Source organism: Poecilia formosa, unplaced genomic scaffold, assembly GCF_000485575.1.
Source record: "Poecilia formosa unplaced genomic scaffold, Poecilia_formosa-5.1.2 Scaffold232, whole genome shotgun sequence".
Taxonomy (NCBI): domain Eukaryota; kingdom Metazoa; phylum Chordata; class Actinopteri; order Cyprinodontiformes; family Poeciliidae; genus Poecilia; species Poecilia formosa.
Window position 1 is genome coordinate 203,301 of NW_006800171.1, and position 16,632 is coordinate 219,932.

Below are 16,632 nucleotides of genomic sequence, written 5' to 3' on the forward strand. Positions count from 1 at the left end.
GAAATTTATATATACTTAGAGTATGTGGGGAGGGGGGGGGGGAGCGCGGTGGTGGGGTAACTCCACCCATCTCCTCACCCACCTCCTCTTCACAGCCCCATCTTTATGTCTGCACGTCTTCTTCCATATAAGAGACTGGAAAGGCTACAGCATAAAACCAAGAAAATAAATGGAAACTCAAGTTCACATACAATTCCATATGCATCCACATATATACTCCTTTCTGAGTCTAGGTTTTCATTTAATTTGGAAAATTATGTTATTTCAAGGAGCAGTATTATGTAAAATCAACTATTGTGAGATTAATATCACGTTATTCCTGCGTGAAAAACATACCTGTGTTTTGAGTCTTTCATTCATGTTTGAGAAATCCTTGAGCCTCCTGTGGCAGCCATTGGAGGTGCCTAAACACTTCCACTCACAAAGCACCACCTTGGAGCTCACACAGGACCTCTACCTTATGCCTTCTCCGCTCGGTTCCTTCAAACTAGTGGCAGCAGCAATTAGCAAATAGATGGATGTGCCAAGCTCAGTCCGATGCTTCCAAGGCTGTTTGTGAACAGCATAATGAAGTGGTTTTAAAATTTAGAACGTATTGAATTGAATAATATTTAGGGTGAACTTCATTTTTCCCCCTGACTTAGTTTTTCTCATATACTTACGCTGCTTTATAGTTGCTTTTGTTCGGTTACTTTATTGTGAAGCTGTTAACGTAACTGTGTTTGGTTTATTATTTTTCTGCATGAAAGTACAAATGTTCAAAGTTTTTGAATCCTGCACATGCAATGAATCAAGTGAAAACCTGACCTAGCATCTTATTCTAAAACAATAGGAAAAAGTAAAAAAAATAACAAGAGTCACAAATGTGTGACGCCCCCTAGTGGGTAATAAAGTGCAGCCATCCAACCAACAGTCAAAGGTGTGAAAAATGACATGATTTTATTATGTCCAGTGCTTAAAGATAGACATATGGAATCTGATGTGACTATAGAGACATGACATTTCATGAAGTCTTTTAATCCAAGTGCTCCTTCCTGCAGGAGGAAGACAAAAAAAAAAGACAAGAAAAGAAAAAACAGGATGCTCATTTTCTGCATCAACGGGCAAAGCTTTTCTTTGATCTCTCTTCGCTTCAATGATTGTCGCAGATGCAGTGGCTATGTACAGTGTTCACAACGGTGATGTCATTCATGTACAAAAGAGAAAGAAAACTTTACAAATATTCTAAGAAAAGCGAAACAAAAAGACAAACACATTTCTGTTGTTAAAAAAAGGCAAAAAATAAAGAAAAAAAGAAAAAAGGAAGATTTCCAGTTATCAAAACTCTTTGCTATGATACGGTTGAATTGCAGTAGGTCCAACGAATGATAGGAATATTCTCACATCTCACCACTTGCCACAAGTCTCTCAGTCTCTGGGGTCAAACTGTGTCAAATTGCACACAAACAGCCCAGTCGTGGTACACATTCTCATACGCCGATACCTGTCGCGTTCTCTTAACAGCTCACCCACGAGACCAATAAGCCACTAAGCACCCAAACATCAGGTCACCGTTTTAAAGCGACATCAGAGTGGTTCAGAGGACGTCTCCTCCAAACCGAGGCCTCCTGGTGGCAGCAAGCAGCTTGAGAGGAGCTTTAGGCCCGACTGTATTTCAGGCACAGATAGACTTTTAGGCATCACGTCTTTACTTTTACACCTTCAAAGGGAATCAGGGGAACGTTGACCAAATATGGCAGTCTGAGGTACATCAGGGTTGAGGTGGGGGAGCACGTAGTTCTCCATTACCAGCACTTTACTTCTCCTCCTCCACCGTCCTTTATCTCATAACAGTCAAGATATGAGCAATAAATACTGTTACATACTAATTTCTAACATAATTTGTGCATACACAAAAAAAAATTACAAACAACTTTAAACTTAATTCTCATAACTTAATACGTGTGTGGAGACTTCTTTTTGAGTTCAGATAAAATCTCATGATATAAAAAAACAAATGAAAAGAGGAAGGAAACTATTTATGCTTTGTTTCTTTTTTAAAACAGCTGCTCTCCACTTCCCCTCGCAAGATCATATGTGAATAACAACCCAGAAGTCACAAACACAGCGTACCTTTCTGTCACTAGCTCTCATTTTTAAATGTGTGTTGTCTGTTCAGAAAGTAGGTGAGGCGATGGATGAAGGTGACTCGAGTACAAAATCCTACAAAATCAGCATCTTTAGCTGTTTCTTTTGTTTGTTTTTTTTTGCAACACAGCTGTGTGTTTTTAAAGTGATCTAAATAGAGAACATACTGCACGCAAGCATAGTCAGAGACGGTAAACTTGATCAACAAGCTGTGTTTGTGTCCGTGTTTCACTTCTGCGGTTGTGAAATTGCCAACTTTAAGCCACTGATTAATTGAAGAGTCATGTCATTAGTCATCCATGCACGTTCCTTTTACATCTCCACAGCTTGGCAAACTGATCAACAGTAAGCGAGAAAATTATATAAAAAAAAAAAAGTAGAGAAACATTCAAGGCTATGTTCATAAATGCGTTTTCACATGTGTTGTAATCTGGCGAGCACCTTTGCAAGGACAAAGTCCACCAATGAGGCAGGACCTGGCAGAGGCTGCCATCTGCAGGATTTATCCATGAACTGCACTTTTTGGCTATACCGGCAACCCCTCTTTCACCACATTCACTGACAAAGCTCTTTCTCCAAGTCCCCTTTTCGCAAGTAGAAAATAAAGTGCATTTTGGCCTTATGTCCAGTGATGGTCCAACTCACGGGGGGAATCCGCTAACACAATCGGCTGAAGTGAAGTGCCTGCCTTCAACAAAAACCTGTGAGCACCAGTAGCTGTAAAAAAAAAACCCCAAACAAACAAAAAAAAAAACAAAACGGTCGTTTCAACAGAATTAAAAGGGAACAAATGAGTCTTGATGGTTAGGATTACAGGTAATATTTTGCATCATAACATTTCCTTTCACCATGCACTTGCAGATTAAACAAAAACCCAATCAATCTGGGACACCAAGGCAAGAGGAAGAACCATGTCTGATCATCACATTTTCTTTCCGACGTCGGTTTGTATTCCCAGTCCCTCGGAAGCAGGGCAGAGAAAACCCTTAGTTCATAACCCTCCCCCCCCATCTTTACAGCTAGCTTTAAATTGAAGCTGCTCACTGAGCACACTATAATATTCACTCCAGAGTCCTTTAAACTCTCCTTTGATCCACGCTGCCATCGGCTCAGAGTGTAGTCTGCAGACTGGGATCCAGGCAGCCTTCCCTCTCTGGAGACTCGATATAGTTGGCAGACTCCTGAAGCTTCAGCAACATGGCCATCTGGGAGGCAGGTTGAGAAAATCAAAGCGTCAGTCGACAAGGCTGTTTTCAAAAATCTACTTTTGCGTGTGTAAAATTCATCTTGAAATATTTCTTAAGTATTTGACTAGGACATATGATTTGTTAGTTTTGCATGAGGCCTTTCTACACTGACTAATCAGTTTGGTTAACAGCTTTGTGAAAATATAATGTTAAGCACCTTCAATTAATGTGCAAGCTGTGAGAAAATGTGTAATTGTCCTTCCCACAGTTTCTTGAAGCCACATTGATCTTTCTACAAAATAACATCAACATGTACACACCGTCTATTCTTTAAAGCAACCACAGTAGATGCAAATAATTTACTCTATTTTTAAAGAAGGTTTTTTTTTTATTTATTCTTTTGCTTAAGGTTATTTGATAGAAAGGTCAAAGGTCTGATGAAGAGACAAGATCATCCCAGGGTAGGGTAAAACATTTATTTGTACTCATTTTTATGTCATTTTTGATAAAATATAAATAAAACCAGTATTTTCCTGTGTTTTATTTTGCTTTTACATTGTCATATTTTATGAGACCCTGTCTTCAACGTTAGGTTAAACTTATGAATCCAAACCTGTCAGGGTTACGAGTCCTTTGGGCTCACCTGTCTCTAAACTACTCCATTAGTAATTATACCAGCAGTAAGGACTGTTAACTCACCAGAGGGTCTGACTCCAGAGTGCTGGGTGGAGGTGTATCTTTGGGGGGCTTCTTCTCCTCACTGGGCAGCCCGATGCTGGGAGGAGGGAGGTGAAAGAGCCTGGCCTGGTCCTGCTGTGCATTTGGCCATGGCAGAGTGCCTCTCACCCACTCCACTGGGTCCTCCCACACTGCTTTCTGACCATGCACCTTGGAGGACAGACAGAGAACAGGCTGTTGTTGCAGGAATTATATTTTTACACACCTATACAGCAAGTTTTACACTTGGGAAGTCAGCGTTTGCTCACCTTGATGCCGTCTTTGGCTCCCTCTTGGAGGTACGGTATGATGGAGTGGTTCCACAGGTCAATGAACCACTGCCTGAACTCTGCTACTGACACTGGGCATGACAGGAAGAAGCAGGGACCTGCAGGAGGCAATCCGTGTAGTCAAACCCCTGCTTACCCTCCTCAATAAAACAACAAAACCAGGTCCGGTTTAAACCAGAATACACCTTGTCTCACCTATGAGAAAGTCTGAGGTGCTGTGTTTCTCCAAGAAGGCGTGCAGGTGGTACCATAGCTGAGGGATCCAGTCGAGGACACGCAGGAGTGTCTGGCGGTGCGTCGGGTCACGCTCCTCCTCCTGGTGGGCCTCCACGGCTTTACGGTGCAGATACCTCAGCAGGAACCCATTGGCTGGCTCCACGTTATTGGAGAATGTAACCATCCTATTGCAATTTTTAAAGAAACGCTTATTTTGCAACCCATGCTGTCAGAAATCCAGAGGCGATATCGTGAATTTCATGTGCTCACCTGAAGCTAAGGTGCAGGCCGTGATTAGACGTCATCCTCACAGGCTGATTGGTTGTTCCAATAATGTAAGGACTAAGAGACAATCCGAGATGAGACGTTTAACTTTCAGCAAACAGCGTCGCTCTCCGGTAACATCCTACGTCCGATAAACCGAGCACCTACCATTTGTGATACTTGCAAGTGAGGGCTCCGTTGACGAGCTCAGTGATGGCCGCCGAATCGCTGATATCGTCTATGACAACAACCAGTGGCACCTCTCCTCCGCTCTCTCTGTCAATCTGATTTGCCAGATTTGACAGGTACAACTGCAAATCCTGCAAATGTGAGGAAATACGACTATTTCTCAAGCGAGACGACAACAACAAGCTAACGTGTGTCATTTTTCAGCGAGCGTAGCTGTTAAAAATGGCTCAAAGGTGTGTTTTACCTTCTGTGACTGCCGGTGCATGTTGAAGGTGACGGCAGCACAGCGACCCAACACGCACGACTCGTGGTCGCTGTCCGACGTGTCGATCTGGCTCCGCTGCAGGAGGTAGTGGGCCAGATGCTGGGCCAGATATGTCTTTCCCGTCCCGCTGGGTCCGGACAGAACCAGGCGTCTGTGCTTCATTAGCAGACTGATGTAGTGCAGCATCATGGGCTTCGGTATCAGAGTCTCAAACACCAGCGAATCGACACTTTTTTCTCTGAGACCTGGAAAGGAACCCGTGGAGTTTTAGAAGTTTTTACATTTACCGCAAAACCGGCTGAAATGGTGAATGGCAGCAACTGTGGATTATTTCTGTAAAAATAAAGTGAGGATTATTCTGACGCTAAAAGAATTGGCACATTCTGTAGATTTTTCATTTATCCACTTAAGCTTATTTTATACGACACTAGAAATACATAAAACATACAAATAATCCAACAGTTTTTAAAATAAATAAAGCAACAAAATAAACATTTCATTGTCTCAAATGCTGTGACAGGATTTCTTTTGATCATTTGTAGCAAAGGATACATCTGAAAATAAAAAATATATACTTCTACCATCAACATGTTAAAAGCTCAGCCCTCTCTGCTTTACTTATCAATACGGGTTAGAACTAATCTATGTATTTGGATTAACCAATTAATAATTGGATAGAGAAATGTGCTTAATGGGAGATTTTTCTTTTCTTCCTTTTTTACCAAATTTTAACCAGGTGAAATTAAAACTATGCCACTGGAGAAGTTCTGGGTAGAATACATTTACAGACAATTATTATTATTTTTTTTTTTTCAAATAAAATATGTATTTATTTTTTTCCACAGTTTTGACTTAATTACTGCTGTTACTGAATATTTTGTTCTTATTGCAATTAGTCAGTAAACTAAACAATTAATAAACTACTAAATCAGTTGACGATTATGTTTAATAATTCATTCATCACAATTAAACCAACCAGTTGTTTTAGCCCTGTTGTCAGCCATTATAATTATTCTTAAATTGTCTTTGTAGATATATATATAAAAAAAAAAAAAAAAAAAAATCAACCACAGAACATGTACTGCTCACCTTTCAAGGTTGCAAAAATTTGAACTGGGCCACTGCCGAGGCATTGATGGGGCAAGACCTGAGGCCTGTCCCCCCCTATTGTCCTCTGCACTCCTTGGTTCAGCTGGTACATGTGCAGAGAGTCGCAGGTCAAACCCAGGCTTCCTGTCGGGTCCACTTGACTCAAGTAGTCCTGAGCAATAAAAGAAAAGAATGTCACCATTAATACTCAGCTACATTATTTAGAGCAAAACCCTTTGGTTGAATATCGAGCAAAATGCTAAATTTAGACTCACTTGAAAGGTCTTAGCAACGAGGGAGTCAAGGCAGGTCCAGTCAGTTCGTTGGCTGATTGTCACTGAGCCCAGGCAGAACTCCTGCAGCTGCTTCCTGTCCTGAGGATGCAGAAGAGCGCACAGATTGCTCTGAAATAAAAACCCCGATAATATCTGTGTTTGTTGCCGTTGGAAGGGTTTTTATGAATTTACCTCCACTTGGTCTCCGGTGCGAACCAGGACTTTTGCGCAGACCTCTTCATGCTGAGACGACGTACTTAGCAAGTCACAAGAAGACACTTCTGAAAGAAAGAAGCAAACAGTTATATTAAATTATCAAAGAAATTGCAAGAGCTGAATGTTGACTGGGGTTTCTTTTTTGTTCTTTACCTGGAGCTTTACAATCATTTAAGCTTAGGCTGAAGGACTTGGTGAGGGACATGCTCATCGGCGGATTCCCAGAAGGCCCCAGGAGAGAAGCCAGCCCCGACGGCTGAGAGGTGGAGGAGGTGGGACCCGGGCCGGAGACAGGGAGATTACTTCCTGTTTTCAAGTGGTCGTTTTCTGCCTTTAGGTTGTCCACGGTGGACTAGAGCACAAATAGATTAAGTTTTAGCTTCAAACCATACAGAAAAAAAACAACAAAATCAACCAGCAGAATTCCTGAAACGCAAACCTGCATGTTGTTCATGGCCTCTCGGAGCTGCTCCAGCTGATGGGCAGAGCTTAAGGCCTCCAGACGGATGTCTGTCAGCTTCCTCTCTTTCTCCCAGAGTTCAGACCGTAACTCTGATACCGCTTTTTCGCCATTGTCCCCCTCTTCCACTGTTTCCATGATCCTACAAAATAACCAGAGAAACATCATAACCAGAAACCCACAAAGGCATTTTTAAAAAAAAATTGCTTCAAACCCGTTTGCTTACATGTTTACTTACATGGAAGACGTGGCGGATGCTGACATTTTCAGCGACGAAGGCAGGTCCTCGCCCACTTCTCCTCCCTCGTGAGCCATCTTCGGCGAGTTGGGAGCTGAGGAGTCGGGGGTGGCGATTTCCTCGATGTCTGAGTAGGTTTTGGAGCCTTTTTTGATACTGAAAGCCTTGTTGAAGGAGCTCCTCAGCTGCACAGACACATGGAAGCAAACGCAGAAAGTCAATCAGACAGGAAACGACATTTAATAACTCTGGGGATTGAAAAAGAGTTAAGAGTTAAATAAATACAGACATGCTTCACATTAAGGGGCAAGTTTGTCATTTTTCAGATGCTGCAGTGGGAAACCCCACATGTACTGCATGTAACCCAGACATTAATATATTTCCATTGGCCTTATCTATATTTAGAAATATATATATTTTTTTAGAAAAAAAATCCTCAAGTTAAAGAAGAACAGTGAGTAAAGTTACCAAACTCAGTTGTGCTTGCATTTTCAATTTGTTAACACCTTTGTTTTTAAATGTTGTGTAATTGTATGCGTTTCGGGGGAAACAGTAGGGGGCAGTAGACATTCACAAAATAATTACCAGATTACCTGTAAATAGAATCTCAAACTTCTAACAAAGTTCAAATGTGTTTTCCAGCCGGAGCCAAATGACGTTGAGTTGGATGTCATATTATGAGCCTGTACTTAAGTCAAATATAATCAATGATTTCAATTTGTAGAAATATAATAGTTTGCAACAGTTTGGGATTTTCGTTTTTTTAAATTTAATCTATTTTCATGTGAAAAATAGCTTTAAAACATAGCTGAAAATAAGGAATTCTACAAATCTTACTCCTAATACCACAGTCACACAGCTGTGTTTCCCTCTCACAGTAAAAAATGCCTTCGTGGGTAAATAATGTGATGGTAGACATCACAGTCCCACACATCTGTCGTAGAATGCAAAATGTGATTAGCAGCTAAAGCCAGACTTCCACAAACTTTTTCAGATGACTTAAAAGACACAACAATAAGGAATGGCTGTGACAGAAACTCCATCTTCTTTTGTGGTACTCGAAATGTCCAACAATGTTTCTACTTCACTGCCACCCCTACAACATTTAAGCCTTGTTTTAATGATGTAAATTTAAATGATCTAAACACCTTTCAGTTGAAAATGGGATAAAACTGTGGGATTTGCTGATTGTGCTGCTTAATTACCTGTTATTGCTATACATTACGTACAAAGTTGACAAAGTTTTCCAATATATTCTATGCTTTCAAACACCAAAGGAATATGTTTGACTGTAAAGGATTGTGTGTGCCACTGGTTTAAAAATTGCAATTAATCAGATTATATATATTTTTTTATTATTATTTTGAAAGAAGGAATCTAAAACAAAGAAAATCTGTGGAAATTTTTGAATAAGGACAATTGGCAATTACACCACACCACAGCGATCGGTTCTCAAACAGGTACTGCATTTTTTACTCTTTTAATTATAAAACAGACAATGGATTGATTTGATTAACTGCTCTGAGCGTCTTAAATAAATTCAAAAAGAAACCCATTTCTCTAAAATGACAAACTATTCCCTTAAATTTTTTTTGCTTAATTTTATAAGCAAACTGCTGAGTAACTAGACATAATTTCCATGTTGATCAAATTAATAACTTCTCACATTTATTCCGAAGAATACGACTCAAGTTAATCACGTAAATGAGGAGAAACACACTTAAGCACATATAATGACAGTCAACTGAGCGGTGGTTAATTATTTTAAATGCACATCATGTCTGCTGCTTGCCTCTCACGACTGATTCATAACCATCGATTTAATGAAACAGTTGAAGATCAGGGCCAGAGCATTGATCTGCAGAGCAGCAAGTCAATCAGCAGAGATGAAGGAACTGTAGTTCAGACGACCCATCATGCTGTGTGGACGGAAATTATAGGAGTTTGTATGATTACGCGGTGACGACACTTACCTCAAAAACCTGAAAGGGCCAAATAACACAACACAAAGGAGGGAGACAGTGGTCAACCATGCTGCTCAGTCTTTTTTTTTAATTTTTTTTTTTTTTTGAGGATGAAGTTCACCAAAAAAAATAAATAAAACAAGCTGTGAGTTAAAAACAAAACAAACAAAAAAAAACACCGCTTTTGAAGTCCCACTCCTTACCCAGCTCTTCTTCTTCTTCTTCTTTGCGTCTTGATCTTTCAAGCTGCCCACGCTCGACATGCTGGTCAAGCTGTTCAGACTGGAGATGCTCTCACATGAGTTCTGACGTCGGATGCGAAGGTCTGAAAGAAAGGAAGCTTCAAGTTAGTCACAACAGTTTTGAGGAGGAAGCGGAGGAGGGAGAAAGGCATGCATGGAGCGACTGCCTGGTTGATGTACAAACCTTTCATGTTATCTTGGTTGTTTAAGGCTCCATGGATGACGGCCTGCGCTTCTTCATTCCTGGTCTTCAGGGCTTCGATCGTCTCCCGCAGCTCCACCAGCTCCGAGTCCTGCACAAATATTTCATAGGACAAAATTAGTTTCCAGTCTTGGTTAGTGGATGCATGTTAGGGGTGAATGTATTAAATTGTGGACTGTAATTGAATTACCAACGAGGATTGACGAAGTTGTCTGAATGTGCAGGAGTCAAACACCAACAGATTTTTGTTTTATCTGTGTTCTGAATGACAAAGCGCCAAATCAGTGGAGCTATGCTGAAGACCTGGAAAAACTTTAAAGTTTTATTTGGTCCAACTGATTTCTCGCTATGTTTTTTTTTTTTTTTTTTCATTTTGCAAAGTACTGAATATTACTAAATATTACATTTAGTTTTGTCCCAACATTGCAGCATTTTGGTGCAACTTCTGTTGTTTAAATTCAGAGAGGTAGTTTAATGTGCTGATGTAAACGATGCTTACATTGACACTGAAGTAAAGTCAGCCATGATGAGACTGTGTGTAATCTTCCCCAAAGGTTTCAGTAATAAGACAGAGGCTCCAGATGAACTGAGTGTTTCTGCTCTGCTTGTTTTCTTCTAAAGCTGATGGCCCCTTTGCTCTCAGTGGAGCCACCCGGCCCATCTCAAGGTTAGACGGTGCTGAGCTCCATGCTGATCTGCACAGGTCACTGCACTGGCACTTACAACAAAGACTTTTCTGGTCCGGTACAGACCGGACTTTCAGAAGAAGCAGCAAGGCGTGATGATCTCCGAGAGACTCCTCATGCATGCCCTTATATCAAACACAGCCTCAGGCAGTGACGAGTTCATTTAAACCCAAACTAGACACAGGAGTGAAGGGCCGGAGCTGCAGGTGCACATGCATGCTTGTCTGTTCAACTTAAAAAGTGGGGGTTTTTTATTCGTTTTCCACATCTTTCTTCCACACTATTTGTTCCCGATTGCCCGACCTCTAATCCACATTTAGCTCCTGCTGCAGGCTGTGATCAAAGTCGCCTCACGGAGCGTTGGCTCGTTAAGCTCGCTGCTCTTTAGATAAGTGTGGTGTTGGAATCTGTTTTGTGTGTGTTTGAGTTTGAAAGTGCAGCTGGAATGGTACCTTTTGTTCATGGCTTATCGACAGACTCTGCAGCCGAGCTGTCATCAGGGCCAGGCTTTGCTCGAAGGCAGCCACTAGGTTTGCCTGTTCACAAAAGATGAAAATCTTAAAATAAAGTTTCTAAGTAGTTGTCTCAGAGAGGATATGTGCACAGCGTTCATTTTTAAGTCTAAAACTGCAGAACATAATTTAGACATTGTTCAGCTAGATTGCTCTCCTTTAAATCGCTGAAGGACACAAAGGTTGAACGGGACGCCATTTTGCAATATCCACCTCTTTTCCAATCTTTTCCTTTATGGCCTAAGAGAGGAGAGAAAATTGTGTTCTGCTCTGTAACGCAAGGCTAGCAAAAATAATAAAACGAGTCATCTCATTTATCCAGTTCACCAAAATTCTGCGTTTGGAGCATTTGTTCTGGTTTTAACAAGGTCTGTACATATCTCAAAGGAAGGCGTAGATGACTCGTGTTTTGTACAAAGCTATGCCTAAATGTCTGCCGGAGCGCTGACTGACATTAGGCAGAAGGAACCAGTTACCAAATGTCAGAGAAGAAGATACTAAAAATGCTTTTTTTTTGTAAAACAAGGCTAGAAAGTTATGCGGCAGACGGTAACAGACATGATACATACATTCGCTGTTAGCTGTGTGGTCAGATTGGAAACCTTCTCCTGCGATGACTCCAGCTCTCTCCTTAACATGCGGATTTGCTGTGTTGAAAAAAAAAAAATTAAAATAGACCTTAAATTATATGATTTAAAGCATCACTTTAAGAGTGTCTGACATATTACTCAATAAATGAAAAGATGGTGACCAAAGAATGATGAGGCGACTTGTTTACTCAAAAACGACAAGGATGGGATTGATGGATGAAAGGGGAAAAAGGAGATGAGACAGCGAGCGTGACTAGGCTGTGAAGAAAACACTCACCTCCCCCTGAATCCTTTCCTCAGCCTCGGGAAGGAGGGAATCAAAGTCAAGAAGTTACAGAGGACAGCAGGGGTAGGAGAGAAGTGGAGAGGAAAGGAAAGCATAGGAGACTAAATAAGGTACTGATCATTATCTCAGGTGTGCGCTGTTTAAAGCATGAAGCAAGAAAAAAAAAAAAAAAAGCATAACTTCCTCCACCTTCCAAACCAACATTCATACCCCAAAAAAACTAATCTGTATCTACCTGATTCTGCACGCTGCCCACACTCACCGAAGAGTAGCTCGACGAGGCGTTTGAGGCCAGGGAGAGAACAGACCCATGAACTGGGAAGTGAACGTGAAGAGAGACAAAGTTAAGAAAACGCTGCACGTAGATTACGTTGATAAATAAACCGCAAAAGTAATCTAGTGCTTCACCTTCATCATTGGGCTCCCTGTCCCTGAAGGATCCAGAGCGAACCATCCCCATGCTGCGCGGACGTTCGGCCAGGGACATGGTGCTGCCCAGCGGCGACGCGCTGTAGAGCTCCATGGAGGCGTCTTGTGTCGGGATGCTGTTGGACCGGGTCATCCTGTTGGGTCCGCCTACGGGGCTGGACACTGTTGTGACAGCAGAGATATAGAAAAAATATTCGTCAAAAATAACGCGGAGCTCCTGCTAGATGGTGCAAAATATTAGCTGGTGTTTTGATACAGACCCATACTGGTCTTCAAGGCGCGGGGCAGGGAGGTGGGTGAGGACAGCAGTGGGAGGGTGAGGGAGTCCGTCATACTGAGGATGGTATGCGAGTGTCTCCTCTCTCCTTTCTCTTTTGCTTCCTCCTCGGGCTGAGAGGGTCCACTGAAACTGAAACGAGAGCGGAAAAAGTCAGCCACCCAAAGCTGATAGAGAAGGCTTGGAGCTTCAAAATGACATTTTTTGGGAATCAAATAAAAATGCTTTTGTGCTTAATGGTCAAAATTGATGCCTTACAACCCACTAAACAGGATATGGATAAAGCTTTAAAATAAACCTGACTTTTTGATGTAGTAGCATAATCTGCACCAAAAGACTGTTTTTTTTTTTGTTTTTGTTTTTGTTTTGTTTTTTTCCAGTTAAAGCCAACCTATAATTTATGTGCATTTTTTAAGGGGGAGGGAGACTGCAAATTCAGAAACAATTGCTTATTATACCATGTGACACAGAGGCACATTTGTATTAATAGCAGTTCAAATCAGAATAACAAGAAATAGTTTAAGAAATGGCTACAAGAATAACTCCCATGCCCCCATTTATGGGAAATCAATGTTTAATAAAAACGTTTCGAGACACAAAACATTTCGCTCAGGATGGAAGACACACTGGTGCAGTTCACTGTTTCGATTGTCTAATCGCATATCAGCACAGCCACACCAAGGCGTGGCTACAAACACCCACACAACAGCATTGGGTATCTCCTGAGTAATAAAGTAGCCTGTACCATAGAGTCCGTATAGATCCTGAACACAGGGATAAACCAAGCTGTGGGTTCAAGAGAATAACTCTGTGTGTGAACTCACATACCTTAAACCTTTCTTTGGCAGTGTGTTTCTGTCTCTCTGGGAACTGTGGAAATGAAAGAAAGTCGTTATGCGAGCACCAGTGCAGGGACTTATTGAGCTCTCAGGAACAGGCACAAAGAGGCGAAATACGACTGGCAGGCAGCTTGTGGCAGCCAGTAATTATGACTACAATCAGAGCTGCTGGTTTAGCACTGATAACAGGCCTGTGGTAATAACGTCTCAGCAGCTCGTTAATGTGTACATGTGCGTAGCAGGTTAAATTTACTTGTTTTTACGGCTTTTCATTTAAAAATGTCAACGGTTTCCACAGTTAATACTAATCCAAATGAAGAAGACAAAAATGACTCCATGGCAATTAAAAATAACAAATAAAATAAAAACAATAAATAAAATTCACTAATATTTAAGCACCTTGCTCATTATTATTTTCTCTTTTGACCAAAAAACAAAACAAAACAGTGGATTAACAACAAAAGCCATTTTCAAAGTTCATTTTCAAATTCAAATTGGGACATGCTTAAGACATACAGGTATAAAAACTTCCTAGTGTTTTACAGTTGCCACAGTTTCACACCTGCGTCTACATGAACAGTACATTGGATCTAGCTACCTGTCTGCTTAATTTGTTAATGGAAACATTTGAATTTCCTGTGGTTCAAGTTGTACTCTACAAGATCCTAAATCAACAAGTGTCAAAGTCTAGACTCTGGATCCAATGTGTAGTCCATCCAGTCTGTGGCACAGAAAATATAAATGGAATTGTAAAAATGTGAAATTGTATAACCAGTGGATTTGATCAAACAGCTCTCGAGTTTCTCAACAATCTGGGTGTGAGTGTACAGTTTACACCAATGTTCACAGTAAAAGGGCTTTGTGGGACACTGGCTTACAGGAGTGGTCACAACTCTTCACAGTAGGTTGCTACAGATTATAACTGATTATTTTCTGTAAGTCTTACCACAGTTTGAACTTCACATTGAATTTATTTATTTATCTTTGTGTAAAAAAAAAAAGACCCATTAGTCAATCATGTTTCAGTTAAAATTCCTCATGTTTTATATTAAAAAATTAGGCTCTCAGTAAAACAATTGTGCATCTCAAGGGTCAATTATTTTGCCTTCTATACTAAACCAGTTTAATAGTTTTAAAAAAGGGATTTGTTTATTCATTGGCTCTTAACATCACCCAGAAATATGATTTGGATGTTTGAACATGAAGTTTGAGAATATAGGAGTTCTTTGTCTATCACTTCCAGAACTGACCAGAAGGTGGGGCTAGATTGCCGGGGTTTTTTTTTATTAAGTCTTTTTGAGGTAAAACAGAATATGACAAATCTACTGATTATATTTCAGCAGGAGTTGACTGACCTGTCTTTGAGTGTGATTGAGGCTTTACTCCCAGAGCTCCAGCTGAAAGGAGGGTCTCTGTCCACTTCTCGGTCTTTGTCTTGAGACTCTAAGGCATTGGTGCTTCTCCCGAAGGTGCCCCTCACCCTCTCTTTATCCCTCTCCTGGGGTTCTGGAGCCAGACTCATCTGTAAGGGCAGACTCTCCAAACTGCGATGTAGTCCTGATGTGCGAGGGTAGAGCAGGGGAGAGGTGCTGCCTTCACTCCCGCCAACACCGAGAGAAGTGACCTGCCTCGGTCCCAGGCCAATGCCGGAGCCGGAAAAGCAGGCTGAGGAGTTCACATTGAGTATAGGTGCGGGGCTGGGGGTCAGACAGGGGCTCGTTGACATTCCTGGGGAGCTTGAACGTTCTTGGAGCTTAGAGTAGGGAGGGATCTTTGGAGGAAGACCGTCCTGAACATCTATGTCCAGACTATTGGAGTTCAGCTTGTCGAGTTGGGAAATGGATGGAGGCTTTGCCAGACTGCGTACCCCAGACAACCTGATGGAAAAGACAATGAGAATGTTGCAGCAATTACGTAACGATTTGCTAAAGTGCATGTAAAAATGGATGAGTAAATCAGAGCACAGGAGTATGAATACCTCTGGGTGTTGGGTGAAGACAGATCCACGCCCTTGATACTGCTGGGCGGTCTGAGCCCATGAAGCTTCCCTCCATTCTCTGAAGGGGTCTGAGCAGGATTGCCCTTCAAAGGCCCATTTCCACACTCAGAGTCTGACACTACTGCTTTAGCTTTGGCTCTCTCTTTCTCCTTTTCTCTGTCAGTTTGGTTGACAGGACTGGGACTGGGAATTCCACGTCCTCCAGTCTTACCAGAACTTAGTCCTGAGCCGGGTTCCTTGAGCTTAGAGCCCTGCGGCAATGTTGTTGAAGGCTTTGTTAGCCCAGAGCTAGTGTCCATGGTGGTGCTCATTGGGCGAGCTGAGCTCGGCCTGGTCAGCGTCAGGGTGCTGGTCTTCGCAGGACGAGGCAGGGAGCGGTACTGAAGAGAGGTTCTGGCATTTGAAGACAGAAAGCCGCTTTGGTCACTGTTTGAAACATCCAGACTTGTCTTACGTCCTCCACCACCTGTACATGGCTTAACGGGAATACCAGATGTTTTGGGAATCTTCCCCACAGCTGCCGAGCCGCTGGGCAAGGAGCTGACGCCTGAATTCCCAACAGTGGGTGTGCTGGGATTGTTTGCAGTGCTGCTGGTAGACGTGGGGGTCTTCTTGAAGCCGAAATTCCCACCAGCTGAAGGCCTGACCAGGCCAGATGGGGGTTTTCGCTGCTCACCGCTTCCAGTGCCATTTCGATGGTCTTTACCCGCATCAGAGGACGAGCGCTGAAGTCCCGAAGCCTTCACTGCTAGCCGGGATTTGTCCAGGGGCTTCCCATCTGACTTCACAGAACCTACGGTTGGAAAAACAACAGCGATGACTTTCAACAGAATCAAGAAGGTTGGGTGTGAAGACTGAGACTAACCGCTCTACAAAAGGACATGATATCTAATCTGAAGCCCTAAAAGGTCTGACTGTCTGCTGATAAAGCCGAATCCCTGTTTCAGCAGAACTTTAGCTAGCTGGCCAGGCTACAGCCACACACACTGTTATCACACCGTTACTCCTCTTTTCCATCATGATGACCTAAAATAGTTGTCAGTTTCCAGTAAGTGTTTGAGCTTTCCAGTAAG

The 16,632-nt window shown here is 42.0% G+C and overlaps 1 protein-coding gene across 18 annotated transcripts in view; it reads right to left on the minus strand.

The window, feature by feature from the left end:
* Positions 1-920: 920 nt before the first annotated feature.
* The window catches only part of nav1a (neuron navigator 1a), a 94,236-nt gene continuing 78,524 nt past the window's right edge, over positions 921-16,632 (minus strand). For 7 of the 18 annotated variants that reach the window (XM_016680077.1, XM_016680074.1, XM_016680076.1 and 4 more), the window contains 25 exons: positions 15,539-16,352; positions 14,916-15,437; positions 13,550-13,591; positions 12,705-12,853; positions 12,424-12,606; positions 12,251-12,330; positions 12,007-12,030; positions 11,709-11,786; positions 11,080-11,163; positions 9,924-10,032; positions 9,701-9,822; positions 9,507-9,515; positions 7,534-7,718; positions 7,275-7,437; positions 6,989-7,187; positions 6,812-6,900; positions 6,620-6,718; positions 6,345-6,516; positions 5,235-5,500; positions 4,970-5,121; positions 4,808-4,879; positions 4,517-4,722; positions 4,301-4,419; positions 4,014-4,202; positions 921-3,332 (listed from right to left, as the gene is read on the minus strand). In XM_016680077.1, the coding sequence (XP_016535563.1) occupies positions 3,237-3,332; positions 4,014-4,202; positions 4,301-4,419; positions 4,517-4,722; positions 4,808-4,879; positions 4,970-5,121; positions 5,235-5,500; positions 6,345-6,516; positions 6,620-6,718; positions 6,812-6,900; positions 6,989-7,187; positions 7,275-7,437; positions 7,534-7,718; positions 9,507-9,515; positions 9,701-9,822; positions 9,924-10,032; positions 11,080-11,163; positions 11,709-11,786; positions 12,007-12,030; positions 12,251-12,330; positions 12,424-12,606; positions 12,705-12,853; positions 13,550-13,591; positions 14,916-15,437; positions 15,539-16,352 (4,223 nt within the window). In that variant the 3' untranslated portion in view covers positions 921-3,236. The remainder of the gene's footprint in view (positions 3,333-4,013; positions 4,203-4,300; positions 4,420-4,516; positions 4,723-4,807; positions 4,880-4,969; positions 5,122-5,234; positions 5,501-6,344; positions 6,517-6,619; positions 6,719-6,811; positions 6,901-6,988; positions 7,188-7,274; positions 7,438-7,533; positions 7,719-9,506; positions 9,516-9,700; positions 9,823-9,923; positions 10,033-11,079; positions 11,164-11,708; positions 11,787-12,006; positions 12,031-12,250; positions 12,331-12,423; positions 12,607-12,704; positions 12,854-13,549; positions 13,592-14,915; positions 15,438-15,538; positions 16,353-16,632) is intronic. The other 11 variants (XM_016680091.1, XM_016680081.1, XM_016680090.1 and 8 more) reach the window with 8 other exon arrangements.